This window comes from Myzus persicae, unplaced genomic scaffold (assembly GCF_001856785.1).
Source record: "Myzus persicae strain clone G006 unplaced genomic scaffold, MPER_G0061.0, whole genome shotgun sequence".
Classification (NCBI taxonomy): domain Eukaryota; kingdom Metazoa; phylum Arthropoda; class Insecta; order Hemiptera; family Aphididae; genus Myzus; species Myzus persicae.
Window position 1 is genome coordinate 773,877 of NW_019103878.1, and position 15,257 is coordinate 789,133.

Here is a 15,257-nt window from a genome sequence, read left to right on the forward strand (position 1 = left end):
GCATTTATTGAACCTCTGATTTCTGGACTTTTATTATTCACAATACAATACCATAGTATGTTCAAATATTTACTGAAATTGTTTATACCATTAAGAAGTCTCAAGGCTATTCCAACGTATTTTTCATCAAACTATAACTACATTCATCAACTGTATATTATTGTTAACAGATGATTAATTGAAAATTGTATGCATCTATAATCTATAAAGTCAAATTCAAACTAGTAATTTCAGAGATATTGAAATGTATGCACTAAGGATAATAATCCTTAATAATGGTTTTAAATCAAGTACTATGAAAATATGATAAAATTATTAATTATTATAATTTTCCAATCAATAATAATTTTCTCTCATCAGTGCCATAACTTGGTAAATTTGTTTTTTTTATAGATGAAAAATAAAAATAAATTTTACCTTTTTCCATAATATGTTCATTGTTCAACCATCATTTTTATAATATGACTAATATTACAATAATGGTATTGTAATATTATTATACAATCAATGCTACATATAATTTTAAAAATACTGTAAATCGTTTTAAGCTTTTAACTTAACTATTTTGTTAATTCTCTAATTAGTTAACTTAGTAACCTAACTTGATTAATAATGCATAGTAATTTCAGTTAACTTGAAAAAATAATGGATGGTTGTGCATTAAATTAAAACATGTTAACACAAAACTATATTGTGGTAATGTAATTAAAATTAAAAGTTAATAATTTTTTTTATTTAATCACGCTGTGGACAATGATATTAAATAAAGATAAACACATAAACTTTTAATTTATGGTTGATTCAATAATTATATAGACACAAAGTTATCATCATCTAAACTGTTACAAAGTGAAATATAGAGGAACCGAGAGATGAGTTAATACAAAATGGTAAGTTACTTAAAACGTTTAATGTTACTCAATCATTATCATTAATGTGTGCCTATTGGGTGATAATTTAAAAACAAACGAATTCAAGTAAGTACTTATTTTTAACAGATTTAAGTTAATACTTTTCTCCGTATTATTTTCAAACTTTTAAAGTGAAAAATATAATTTGGAAACTATTGACGTTATGAATTATGATGGAACTATGAACATCAACCTAACTAGACTAACTCAAGTTATTATTTCAATTATTCCATACGGCTGTCAGCCACACGATATAAATATTTCAATGACTTACAGTTATAGTAACATTGATTTTATTCAACCTAATAATTACCTACTTAATAAAACGCACACAGAAAAATAATATTCAAGGACAATGATAAAAAAAAATTAGAGCTTAAACTCGATGTCTTTGTCCCCAATATAAATGTCAGGAAGGCGACTATTCTGATTGCTCCCGCTCATATTATGCCTGTAGCTATATTACCATGGACATATTATCCCTGTACATTAAGTTAATAACTACTCACTGGATTTAATTCCGATATGAACTTATTATTTCTGTTCCAAACGATATAGGTACCTACCAGAGTATACAATTTAACCAAAAGGCAAAACAAATTAATGTATCATTTATCATTCCTACCAGTTATTGATTATTACTAATGTCTATTCTCAAGTAATTTTAGAGAAATATCAAATTGAAAAAATAACGCAAAAGGTACCTATATTATTTTCACATTTTATGTAGCCCTAAAAATGTGGGTTCCAGTTAGACATCACATCGTGCCATATTCGCTCGAAATAAAATACAAACGTAAACGCGATTTTCGTCGAACCGAAACGTTTGCGGTTGCATCCAAGTTTTAATCTTTGATCTTTACGATGCAAATATAGGTTACTCACTTGTTGTTCGTCATCCCAACATCGTGCAACTCTTTGACCATCATCGTGAGCAGGGTGTGCACGTTCTTTTTCTCCGCAAAGTTCTCGTTGCACTGCTTGGCCTCGACGATGAACACGATGTCGGCCGACGATGGTACGTGGCTACCGTTGATATTCAAAAAATCGCCCTCGGTGATTTCCGAGTTGTTTATTGCATGACACCTGTGGTGAAATGCGGGTGACACCATGAAATATGGTTACAACCATGTTACGGATTGAGTAAAATGGATTATACGGTATAATTTTATATGCGCAGAGATTCGTTTGACATTAGTTAAACTAATTAAAAGTCAATTTTTGTACTTATTTCTCGCAAAAAAATTGAGAAAGTCTATGAACAATACCATATTATTTTAAACATTAAAAAAAATTAAATCTTATATATTTCTTATAGCATTTTGCAAAATTGATGTTTTCAGTTTTTTTCTGATTTGTACGACATTCATATTATCGGCTATCGAATAAAGAGTTTTTTTTAATTGATTAATATTGGTTGATTCACATTTGAAATTTAGATCATTGGAGTAAAATGTCAAGTGGTACCACTCAAAATGTGTGGTCCACCACTCCAATCATCTAAACTTTATAAAATTCATAACAATTAACTATCGGAATTAAATTCCTTAAATGGCATACAAATGAAAGTATCTGAAAATATGGTCATTGAGCATATTAATAAAATATTCTATTATTCAGAATTCAAATAAACTAAAAGGAAGACTGGACTGGGTGTGAGCATTCCAGTTGAATCACAAGCAATTTTTCATTTCAGAACATAAAAACCTATTTTAGAAAATTACTGATGTACCGATAGCCAAAATAATAATATTATTACCATTAAACTGAAGGATCCCGTATTGACAGGCTGTGTGACAGGTGATAAAAAAAATAAGAATATATTTCGGACTACTGACCTGACACAGTTTGTTGGTGTGCGGACAGGCAGATTTTCTATGGAGCACATTTCGCTGTAGGCGGTCGCCGATGTACACGTCTCGTTTTTGTTGGCTTGTTTCAGGCACAGGTCGTAATAGGGGCTGGGGTTAATCTGCGGAAAATCAAAAGTGCAACTGAAAAATTATAATAGCCGTTATCACTGGTATTGTGCGAACTGTTTGTACACCACGCCGCGTAAAATCATTATGTATATAAATTATATGCGTATATATATATATATTAAATGTGTACAATAGGACGTACACTTATATTAGGTACATATATATATATACTATCATAGCGTCAGTATCGTGTGGCCGGAGTAAGGATAATAATAATAGTAATCATAATAATATGATATACCGGCCGGGTATTCGATTTGAGCAGCGACCTGCAGGAATATCGCCTGTTATTGTCATTTATCGGGAATGTTATGATTTACACAATATTATACATAGACGTTATTAATGCTTATCGTAAATTTGTGCTATCGAAAACCGTTTTGAAATTATATCACAGCCTAGTTTTGACATGATATTAATATATTATATTGTATAAAGGCCCTCCTCCCTCTTGCAGACCATCAAATGTCTATAAACCGTAAAAAAACGTCCATTCTTAAATCCTACGACAGTACATTCGATTTTGCTATGATACGAACATTCAACTATTTACGGCATAATATACAAATAGGGACTCAAGCGATTGAAATTAATACAACAAAAATGTTTTCGAAATTCGTATAGGGGTATAGGTAAACATTAAACCCGGCTATGTATGTATATGTATATTTATTTTATATTCATTGTGGGAGTTTAAATGGTCGTAAATCGCTCTAAAACCTTAATTTAGAAATGGTTCTAAACTTATTATAGTATAGGATGAATTATATAACGATGCAAAAGTTAGAGACGTTAGACGACCTACTTATAGACAGCTAGACAACGCTTTATATACTGTTGAGTGTTGACCTTTGCGGGTTATTCATAATAATATTATGTAGGTATCTAAATACAAAATACACCAATTATATAGACTTAAAATTATATTAATAAGATGCATACCTCGCAGATATAATGTGGGTACAAAGATATGCCGAAAATTAAATAAAAATAACTGAAGGGTGGAATTATATCTAACAATGTAATAACTTTTATTCTAATCATTTAAAAAAATATATATTATTAGGATACTTTATAATCATTAATTTTGTACCTAGTCGTTCAAAAAAAATTAGTATTAGGTAGGTAATGAGAACAAAATTATTAAGTAAATACCTATAGTCACATTTGTCAGTTATTTCTTTTACACTATTAATATAATATAATATTTTATATTTGTACATAAATAAATATATATATTTATATTTATTTCGGTACAAGTTTCTCTATACCTTTTAGAATTTGATTTAAATTTTTTATTGAGCGATATACCGAGATTAGTATTAAATGGCGCGTGATTTCCATCCGACGTCCTAATCTAAGACCCGCGGCATCTGGGAGTTGGAACTCGTTATTAAATCCGTTAAGTATAGCTGCTTCCGTTGCGGTACGTTATTACCAGGGCTGTGAATTTAATGCACTAAAAATCCATGAAATACAAATGCATTCGTGCGCTCAGAAATAGGAAAATAAGCATTACAAAATATATTGGGCACTAAACATTCCGAAATATGTGAAATTTACCTGATGAAAAAAAATCGCAATTATATATGAATTGAAAATTAGTGTTTGAAGGTAATAAATAGTATGCGGAAAATATTAAAAACCACATTAGCAAAATATGTGTGGGTATTATAATATACAAAAGATACAAACAAAAAGCAATTACAAATAAATAATAATACCTAAGCATTATACATTTTATATAAAAATATTATACTATACTGAATTTTGACCATTCCATAAATAAGTATTTTTCCCCAGTTGTTCAATAAAAGTTAAAAACATAAAAAAAACAGTTATAATATGTTCTAACGCATGTAAAATTATGCAAAGTATATTTTGTATTTAGAATACTATTGTAATGTCTTGAACAATATTTTAACTGCACTCATTTTTCATTCAAAATTTTAGTTCATCGATACTCAAAATCATTAAACCCACAGATTCAATTATGTATTATCGTTAGTTTACAATTATATAATTAATTCGGTAGTGGATGCGCTGAAGGAAAAAATAAAAGTAACCATCTCTCTAAAAAAAATCAAATATTCCTTATTGTAAGCTTCTCTGTTGGTTCTGATCGTAAATCAGAGTCCCAACGTTGTTTGCGGGTGATCAAAGGACTTTAAGCCAATTAAGTTGTAAAAATTGAGTTGGGGACCTTCTTCCCAACAGGGGACTTCGTGTCCTTTCGTTTTGGGTAGTGCCGTCCACAATAGTGTAGTAAATTATTATTATGGGGACACGACGACGACTACGAGTGACGACGGATATTAATAATATTATGCGTACCACGGAGAAGCAGGTGAATAGCGGAGAGGTCTTGTGTTTGAAATAGCTGTCACAGATTTCCACGATTTGAGCGCTGGGCGACGATTTCCTCTGAACAGACTGGTACGCGCTGCAGCTGTTCTCGTTCAACGACCAGCTCTCGGTGAACTTGAACAAGTCCGGTTCCAAGTAGCCGTTGGACGACAGCATGTCGTCAATGGGCTCGTTGTCAAGCGTTCCAAGCAGCCCCGCCGTCTTACCGAAATACCAACCTGAAGAAGTTTCCGGGGTGTAAGAGAAACCATGCATGAATGTAATGGTATAATATTATTTGACAAATACCATTTCGATATTTGATCAGTTATTATCTATTATTATTATTATTATTATTATTATTATTAACAATTATTGCAATATAGGTACTATAAGTAAAGTATCTGACAGTCATACGCACCTATTACGTTAATTAGTTTATTTAGTTCAGTTTAGTTCCAGTTTATTTAAACTTTAACACTTTAAATCTCAAACTACTAATTGTAAGGAACTTGGAATTTTCTTGAGTTAATAAACTAAAGATTACAAAAGGTAAAATAGTATCAAACAGTTCATAATACCTAAAAAATAATTGTTTAAAGACATTAAATTAAAAAAATAAGTGACATTTTAAAAACGAATTAATAGGTAGGTTTCATCTAAATTTGAGAAAAATTAAATTCTAAAAGAGAAAGTTGAGGAAAGTACTCGAAAAAAGTTGTTTTCTTAGATAGCAATTGCTCTACTTCTCAAGTCTCAAATACATAAGAATTAATTTCGGAAGCCATTGATACACAATCGTGTTCCAGTCATTAAATAATGTTTAACTTACTATCTAAACCTGTTTTAATCTATACTAATAAAATCAAGCTTTTATTTGTAACTATAAAATTACCATTTCGTACTCATGTTATCAGTTTAAGTGAGAACACTTTAATTTGGTAGAAAATGTGATGACAATTTAGAATATTTTACTGTCAACTAGGTTTTGTTACTCATGCCGATTTATATTTTATAATGATACATTTTCTTGTTTCAATTTTTTCAATATATACATATTTAAATGTAAAAAAATTAATTCTTGACTATGTTATTTGAACTTTGATTGTTTGTGAAAAAAATCGGGCCTACGTATTTTTAACTGAAATTATAACAACAAGATACCTTGTGTTAAATGTTCAAATTTTTTCACAAAAAAAAAATCTTTATAGTTGATAATAGAAAAAACTAATAATAATTTAAATTTTCTTGTGCCTATAATGTAAGAGTTATAGTATATATAGTCGTATTGTTTATTAATATATGAGGTATTTAGATCAAAAAGAGTCAAAATATTATGAACATTTTATGGTGGAGGTTACTATAGAGGTACCTAAAGAAAATTCTAATACAGACATTATTTCGGTGAAAATATAATGTACCAATCGATGGTACGGTTATTTTTTTATAGTGACACCAAATAACAAAATACATTTTTTAGAAAACTAGTTTCGAGTAAAAACTGTTATTCCTTATTTTTTTTTTTCCTAACTTTTGAAAACTACAGGGAATTTTTCACTTTCGACTTCCTAAAAACACCAACTAGATTCACTTTACTATCATAAATTATACTGAAGTAGAAAATTAAAACATTTTTACTGCCCGAAAAGGTAATGACGGGAAAATAACATATCATTGTAGAATCAATACATTCATCACTCCGTTCAGGATCTAAAAAACGCTTATGGGGGAATCCATCAACCATATTACCCCGTGTCTGAGCCTATGCTCCTCTTAGTATTGTACATACTTATACAAAATGCATTATATATATTGTATATAATGAAAATGCAGATGGTTATATTTTGATCTATTATAACTTATTTTTTATCTATTAATTGGCCTACGTTAGTATAATATTAGTGATTACTTAAATATGCACCAACATTAAGTAACTTCGAAAGTCATACTATAGGTAACGATATTTCATTATTTTCAAGTTCAATTTATAATTTATATTTTTAGTTTATTTATTTCACTAAGTTATATATACCTTGTTATCAATAACTTTGTATGTCTATCTATTTTTTGTCACTTATTAGTTATTATCAATCAAATCTACAATTTCTGATGGTAATATGCAATAAAAACAAAAAATGCTTTTAATGAATTATAGTATATTATATTGAATTTGACTAAAATGGCACAGTTGATATTTCAATAGAATACTTTAAAGAACCTGCATTTGTTCATCGCTAAGTACTATAACCTTTTTTTATTTAATAAAACAATTTAGAAAAATTATTTACTAGTAATAATTGGAAGTTTTCTTTTATTTAATCTATAATTGATGGTTCAATTAATTTTCAAGTTTATCAAAATCATTTTCATCAGTGGTGTAATAATGATGGAGTATTGGAGTGTCATTAAATATTGACAAATGTTATATGTCATATGACATTGCACACATAGGTACTCCATATAATAAATACTTTATCTTTCGGTTATTCAATAACTAATATAAATTTATATTGTTAAATTACCATTAAAAGAGTCTTATTTGATTCGAAAATATATTTTAATAATCATGTTAATTATTTTCGAAATAAATCTTTACTAATTTTTTGTTGAAACATGTTAATTTCATGTGTGGTATTGTTATGGTAATTAAATCATAAAATGTATTATAATATACTTATTAACTGTCACTATCCTTTATATACCTATTAAAAGAATTTAATATCTATAAGAGAGATTTTTATTATATATTCAACGACGATCGGATAAAATATTGTGACGACACTACAGCAGGGCGCAAGAAAGAAGTCATGAGTACTCATTTTTCCGAAAAATATCGTCAAAGGAAAACTTTGATTCATAGTAATAAACTACTATATTAAGTTATGAGCAAAAATAACATTGTAAAATTGAAAAAAAAAATTACTGTTCTATCCATTTATACGACACCTTGGCAAACACTCATCTCAGAGTTTACACACCTCACCGATGTTTTCATACCAAACTTTATTTTAAACTTATTAGGTACTTATTTTAGTCGTATGTTAAAGTGTATTTTTATATTTCAATTTTGTCATGATTTGTTTAAGAATGAATATATGATTTTATTTAATGTAAGTTAATTTAAAGACCTATCTTAAAATCTTATTTATAATTTTCATAACATCAATAAATAATCAAAATATGATGTATTATAACAATAATTTTATAACAATATCCTTTCAATATTATTTTATAAATCTATTTTCATACTGTAAGAAAAATTATGCCACCAATAATTATATAAATATAAAATATAAGAAAATATTTGTTTCCAAGTAAATATTGAAATTAAAAATATGTGGTTACATGATTAATGAACTAATAATGATAGAATAAACACAGTTTATTTATAAAATTGATAATGTTTAAAATAATCATAATATAACCAGTTAGAGGCGCATTATCATTATATTTTATATTATAAGTTTAAACTATTTTATATATCAGTAAACAAATACATAAACGAGTTTGTTGTTTATTCTTACCATCATGGCTAATATTAGTAATAATTGAAGAATATATAAATTATATAAGAGACTTGATCAACAAGATCAAGGTCAACACGATAGAAACATAGTTCAGTGTTACACCAAATAATTAATATAGGTATACATATTATATTTTGGGAATTTATATTAAGACCACACTAAAATAATAACATTTTATGTATATTAGTTTGTTGATAATTTATGATTTTTCGAATAATTGTTGTTTATTTATTGATATAAATTTAGGTCAATCCCAATTTAAAATATGCATAAAATAGACAGAGGATAAATGACAAATGTAATTATTAAATAGAAATCTAACAATAGAAATAGTTATAGCGAAAATAACTTCAGGATAATGTAAAAATTAAACAAGGAATAATGGGTCCTGATTGGCTAATTAAATAATTTTTAGTATTTGATTATTTTTAAGTAAGCAATAGGGAACATTTGAGTGAGAAAGGATTGGGGACAACGATAGTTTCACGGAGGGACAAGAAAATTAACTTCGTTTAATAATGAAGAAGCTTAAATTTCAGAAAAAAATTTTTTTTTTTAAACGATTCCTATCGCCGTCACTTCTGTCTAATAAATATTTTTAATTGAGTACACGAAGAACAAAAGAATGATGATTTGGATGGTAATCAATTTTCAGTACAAAAGCATACAACTCCACATTTATTGACAACAGTGAATGGATCCTAGACAACTGTATTATACTTCAAAATAGAATTAACACTAGCTAGAATACTAAATATACCTACTAAATATAGGAAAGCAGTTTGAACTTACAAATACACTTAACACAGCCCAACGAATAGAGAGCTTTACATGTCATATTTTAAAAAAGTAGAAGAATAAAATCACTATTTTTCATCAAATATGTAGGTAACCAAAATCAATTCACTCATACTTAGGCAAAAATAAAGTAACCCCTTATAATATATAATATTATATACTAGACGACTACGAATTATAAAGTCATTTTAGCATTTCACATACGTATCAATACATTTCAAGATTGTTAGGTATAATTTAACTGTCCACAAGACAGTATAATGTTATCTTTTTAGGTTATGCTTGCAATCAGAGAATTCACTTCAAGAAAAAGCTCGATATCATCAGCAAAAGTAATGAACTAACTATAACTCAAGGATATCCGGTACATCTACACCATTTACAAAGACTGCATACAGAAGAGGTTAAAATGACTTTTAAAGTGCCAGATGAAATAAGGAAGTAATTGGATTGAATACGATTAATTTTAACATAATATTTGAACAAAAGTGTGATAGTAGAGAATCGTCGAATATAGACTCCTCTAATAAAGCAAATAATGACTTGAAAACTATTTTTATTTGTAACTATGTTGTTTCATTTAATCCATATCTTAGTAATTTAATCATTTAAATCTATATTCTACATCTAGCAAAATTCTTAGTATGCTGTAATTGTTATTTTATGTTTCCACATATTTACCTATTATAATTGGGCTCGCCCGTTTAATCGTATAAAATAGATAAATAAATAAAATATAAGCACGCACTATATGATTACGTACACAGAGCTTAATTTTCTTATAAATTTGATTTTCTAAATTAGTACATACTGACATAGGTACTTTTCAAAAATATAATTGTGAGTACCAACAATAATTAAAACTTAAATCGAACAATCGAACTCATCACTGCTGCAGATAGTCTGCACTGAAATGTAATGATAATTTTTTATCCCGCGTATGAGTGAATAATCATGAGTAACACCGATAATAGAGCTAAATTATTTTATATTATTTCGTAGGTTTTGTTTACTTCTACTAAAATCAGTTTCGTAGTTTGTGTTTATTGATGTAACATACTGTTTAATATACTTGGCATATAGGTATAACATAAGTGGAAAATATTTGAATTGCAAAATAACTTAAGTATACGTATCAATATATGTAATTATATGAATACAGGTAAAAATGTTTATAGTTTTAAAAAATACATTTATTTTAAAAATTTTAATGTACAAAAACAATAAATTAATATGTGTTTTGAAGTTAGAACGCTCAACATTTTTGAAATATACTGTGTACCTAAATAAGGCAAAAAATGGAAAGTAAAAATGATACATTCTGAATCATAGTACGATGAAAAGAATTGTAGCTTGGTTAGCATTGTATTACTTGTAACAGTAATCAAAGTCCTATTTCTAATGATAACAGTACCCCTAGGTAAGTAGGTGACTATTTAATATCTCCTGTCCGTCGAGAAAAGCATAATTTCTTAATGCATGCTCATTACTCATATAATTATTACGCATATTATGTACGAGTCCCTGATTGCAATATTTTTAGTAGTAATTATAATAATATTATTTTTTTACCTGATACATGAAACGTGCAATATTGGAAATTCATGTTGCATATTAGAGATAAGCCCCTCTCGCTCTCCACAATGAGCAACTCGTTTTCGTAGTAGATAACCGTATCGTTCAGTTGCAACGGTAGTTGTTTAATACTGTCGGGAAAAACTCTCACGTCCTGAAGAATAAAAAAGAAATGAAAACAGTTTGAATGTACTTTAAGTATAATATAGGTACGTATGCTGTTATTATTATTATTATTATTATTATTATTATAAATAATAATATTATCATATCGTCACGCCTTGACAGTGCGGTGCAAAACATTTGCAGGATACATAGTTCACACATTTATAAGCCATGTGCCTACCCCCTCGTATATACCATTGGGTTAGTTGCAAGTTAATTAATATTAATAATAATTATGTAGTGCTCGTTTCAAACTCTAATGGCGTAGATAATATATATATAATAATAGTTTATATTGATGGTTCGTCACAATAATAATGGTTGAACATGTACAATAATCTACTTTGTAGGTTCCTATTCAGAATCAGATGTATTTTATAGTTAGTATTATATGTGATCTACCTAAAATTGTTAAAATCAATCAACGTTTTTGTTAATTATATTTGAACAATGCGCCATAGAAAGCAATTAAATGAAAACCTTAAGCCAACATTTTGGGAACATGATTTATCTATAAAAAGCTGTAAAATGTGAATTATTTAATTTTTATTGGGAGGGAGCAGACGATACAGCAACAATGTAACAATCCCTCTAATTTATAAAATAAGCTCATAACTTTTTTACTGAAAATAACATACATTTTTAATATTTTAAACATCTTTATCTCACGCGTAATTTAGAATTCCACAAAATATCAATTATGTAGTTACTTGTTGTTTTTTTTTTATACATAATATCTTATATATTATTTTAATGAATTAAATAAAGAAAATTTAATGGTGTGGGCTTGAATAGATAAAGTGCAAAAATGGTGAGACTTTGACTTAAATGTGACTGGAGTAGTGAAATATAATATGTACTTACTTATGATTATTTATTTATTTATTATCAACAATAAGGGCATTTTAACTATGAATAACAACAATAACAATAAGTGGGAATAACTAATTATGCTTAAATAAAAACGTGATTAACATTGATTAATTGATAAATTTATAAAATAAAACATTAATTCAATTGAGTTCATTTTTTGTTATTATTTGCAATATAATTGTTATTTAAGTATTAAAGAAATGAGTAAAACTATTTGATAATACCAATATTGCCCATTATTTTCCTAAACAATATTTTATTAAAACTTGTATACTAGCTTTATAATATTATACTAGCTTTATAATTTAGTATATTGGTTCATTTAGTGGTATTTGAATTTACTGCGTAGGACAAAATATTTATTCATTATTTACTTACACATTTATATACCTATATTGATTCTCTATAAGTAAATATTACTATTGCAAATATTTTTTTGGCTTACAGAATTTAAATTATAAGTATTTTATTGTATTGAATATTTAAATGATTTTATTGGTATAGTCTTTGATACATAGTAAAAAAATGATAGGCACTCTTTTACAAATCAAAGTGGTAATATTTAAAATAACAATTTCCAATCGCTTATGATTCTTAAACATTTTGAAACATTTCACAATTTTATTTTTTATAAAATTATCACATTTTACTCAGAGCATACAAAATATATTTTATAATTTTAAGTTTTAGAACTCTCAACAGTTTGAAGGAATTTTGATGGATCACATATTAAAATACAGCTCTTCAGCTATTTTATACCCGAATAATAAAATTGACGTTCACCATACGTCGTTCGTACACTACCAATATAATTTAGTTTTTACCTAAGTCATGCAATTCAAATATTTTAATAATGCAGTTAAGGGATCGTTACTTTAGCGTAAATGTGTGCATTTCTTTTAAATTTAAACGAAAGTACTTTTAATAAATAAATGCATACTAATAAGAGGCAAATTGGGTGAAATCGAGTATTAAACGTGACCTATGGTATTAAATTATTAATAGCATGACATTCGAGTCTACATTATAGTGCTTAGTGACCGTCATACAATAGGTCATAGTAGCTACAACTGTAAGCATTCGAAATTTAATAAAATAGGGACTTGCCCTACTTGCAAATTAGACTTCCTTACCAAACTTCAATGTGCATGAAAGACAATCTTTCGTAGGTTTTTTGCCACATGCGTGTAACAACGCCGTATCAATGAATTATAATATAACAATATGACAATATATTGATGGTATTAAAATAACATTTTTGAGTTTGCTATAAATGACCAAAGCTCCATGTTACGAAACTATAGTTTATTTATTAAGCACTCTCCACGTACCTTGCGCTGGAGATCTATTGAAATCGTCTCGGACCCCAGTATCAGCAACATCGTATAGTGGCCTTTAATTTCCGATTCGTAGTTGAGCACCAGGGAAAATTCGTGACCGACGAAATCATTGGCCAGCAGATACGAACATTGACCCTTAAAGTCGTAATGCCTCTGGTCAAATGTCACAAAATGCTGAGAGCCGACGATCATCGCGTGAGCTACAACAAGCGTGCAACAAGTTGAATAGTAAAAGAAAACTGGTAAGTAAATATGATATTATATTAAAAGTATTTCATAGATAGCACATTTTTAGAGGTAAGTACTTTTTTCTGATATCCAATATTCCGCCATATATTATAATATATTTTGCTAATTATTGCTAATATACAATCGAACTGATATTTTAATTTGTCAGATCCGTGAACCAATATAAAAATACAGACCAATCGGATCAAAACCCGATATCCTATAGTTATACACCTAATAATAGATATAAGCTTATTGATACATCTTGTATTTCTACATTTATTATAATTAATTTGCTAGATGCAAAATTGAAATATTTTTTTCACCTGACAAAAAGTAAAACACTAATATATAACTAATAAGCAAGGTTCGGGACTTATAGCAATTGCATACTTTTTTTATTTATTGTAAAATGTAGCTGAGTGCGAAATTTAATTCATTTCTCAATGCCGTGATATCAAATTTAAAATTTGAATGTGCACATTTTTGCATATTTCATACATTTTTCCAGAAACTGCTTATTTTTACGTTATTGTGCTTAATTTGCATATTTTAGAAAAATTTTCGAAATTTCAACTTACTTAATTTATACATTTCACCCGATCTAAAAAAGAAAATAGTAATGCATCTTACTCGCAGTCTTATGTACCTATTTGCAATATACAACTCACAACTCCTTATAATTTTCGTGGTTTGGAAATATTATGATGGCCTGATTACCCGTATCGTTACATATTATATAATATGTTGCGACTTGCGATACAAGCGATACGATAATTTTAATATATTGCAGTTATTAAACGTTCTTTGAAACTAAAGGTATTTCCGGTAAATGTCAAATTATTTATTTATTGATTTAAATGAAAAATTTAATTTTTAATTTTTCCTATCATTATATAGTTGACGAATAAAATTCGAAAAACTCGGAAATTTAAGAAACAAGTTCACAATCAGTTAATTTTTTTTAATTTTTTATATATTATGTACACTAATTGTAATTAATAATTATTAATAAAATAATAAATATATTAAATGCATATTTTTAAATTTTGTATGCATATGTTTGAGTTTTTGAGTGTATATTATTATTGTGTTTTTAAGTGCTATAAGTCCCGAACCCTGCTAATAAGTAATAGTTATAACAAATAAATAATAATTAATAATACTTTATGTCTTAATGTAAATAAAAACAACAAAATGACATGTGCTGGATTATCTTATAATTTATTTGATAATATTGATAATATCTGTCATTGTAATTAATTAACTATTATCGTTCACCAATTGAAATCATAACTTTGGTAAGCAGAATTTTTTGACACGAAATTACTTTGTATTTAAGTATCAATATATTTCTAATAGGTCTAAAAATATTATACTATCAATTATATTCTATATGACCCCCGCATCATTACATACAAATTTATATGTGATAAGTATTATATCTGGATTTAAAATAAAATAACCTATAGATCCACGATGTACCAACACTGTTCAACAGTAGGAATATTG

General features: G+C 27.5%; 1 protein-coding gene across 1 annotated transcript in view; it reads right to left on the reverse strand.

Moving 5' to 3' along the window:
* LOC111035809 overlaps positions 1-15,257 on the reverse strand; it is a 108,706-nt gene that overhangs the window by 20,133 nt on the left and 73,316 nt on the right. The window contains exons 65-69 of the mRNA XM_022317591.1: positions 13,509-13,717; positions 11,137-11,293; positions 5,228-5,478; positions 2,750-2,883; positions 1,797-1,997 (exon numbers count right to left, since the gene is read on the reverse strand). Of these exons, the coding sequence (XP_022173283.1) occupies positions 1,797-1,997; positions 2,750-2,883; positions 5,228-5,478; positions 11,137-11,293; positions 13,509-13,717 (952 nt within the window). The remainder of the gene's footprint in view (positions 1-1,796; positions 1,998-2,749; positions 2,884-5,227; positions 5,479-11,136; positions 11,294-13,508; positions 13,718-15,257) is intronic.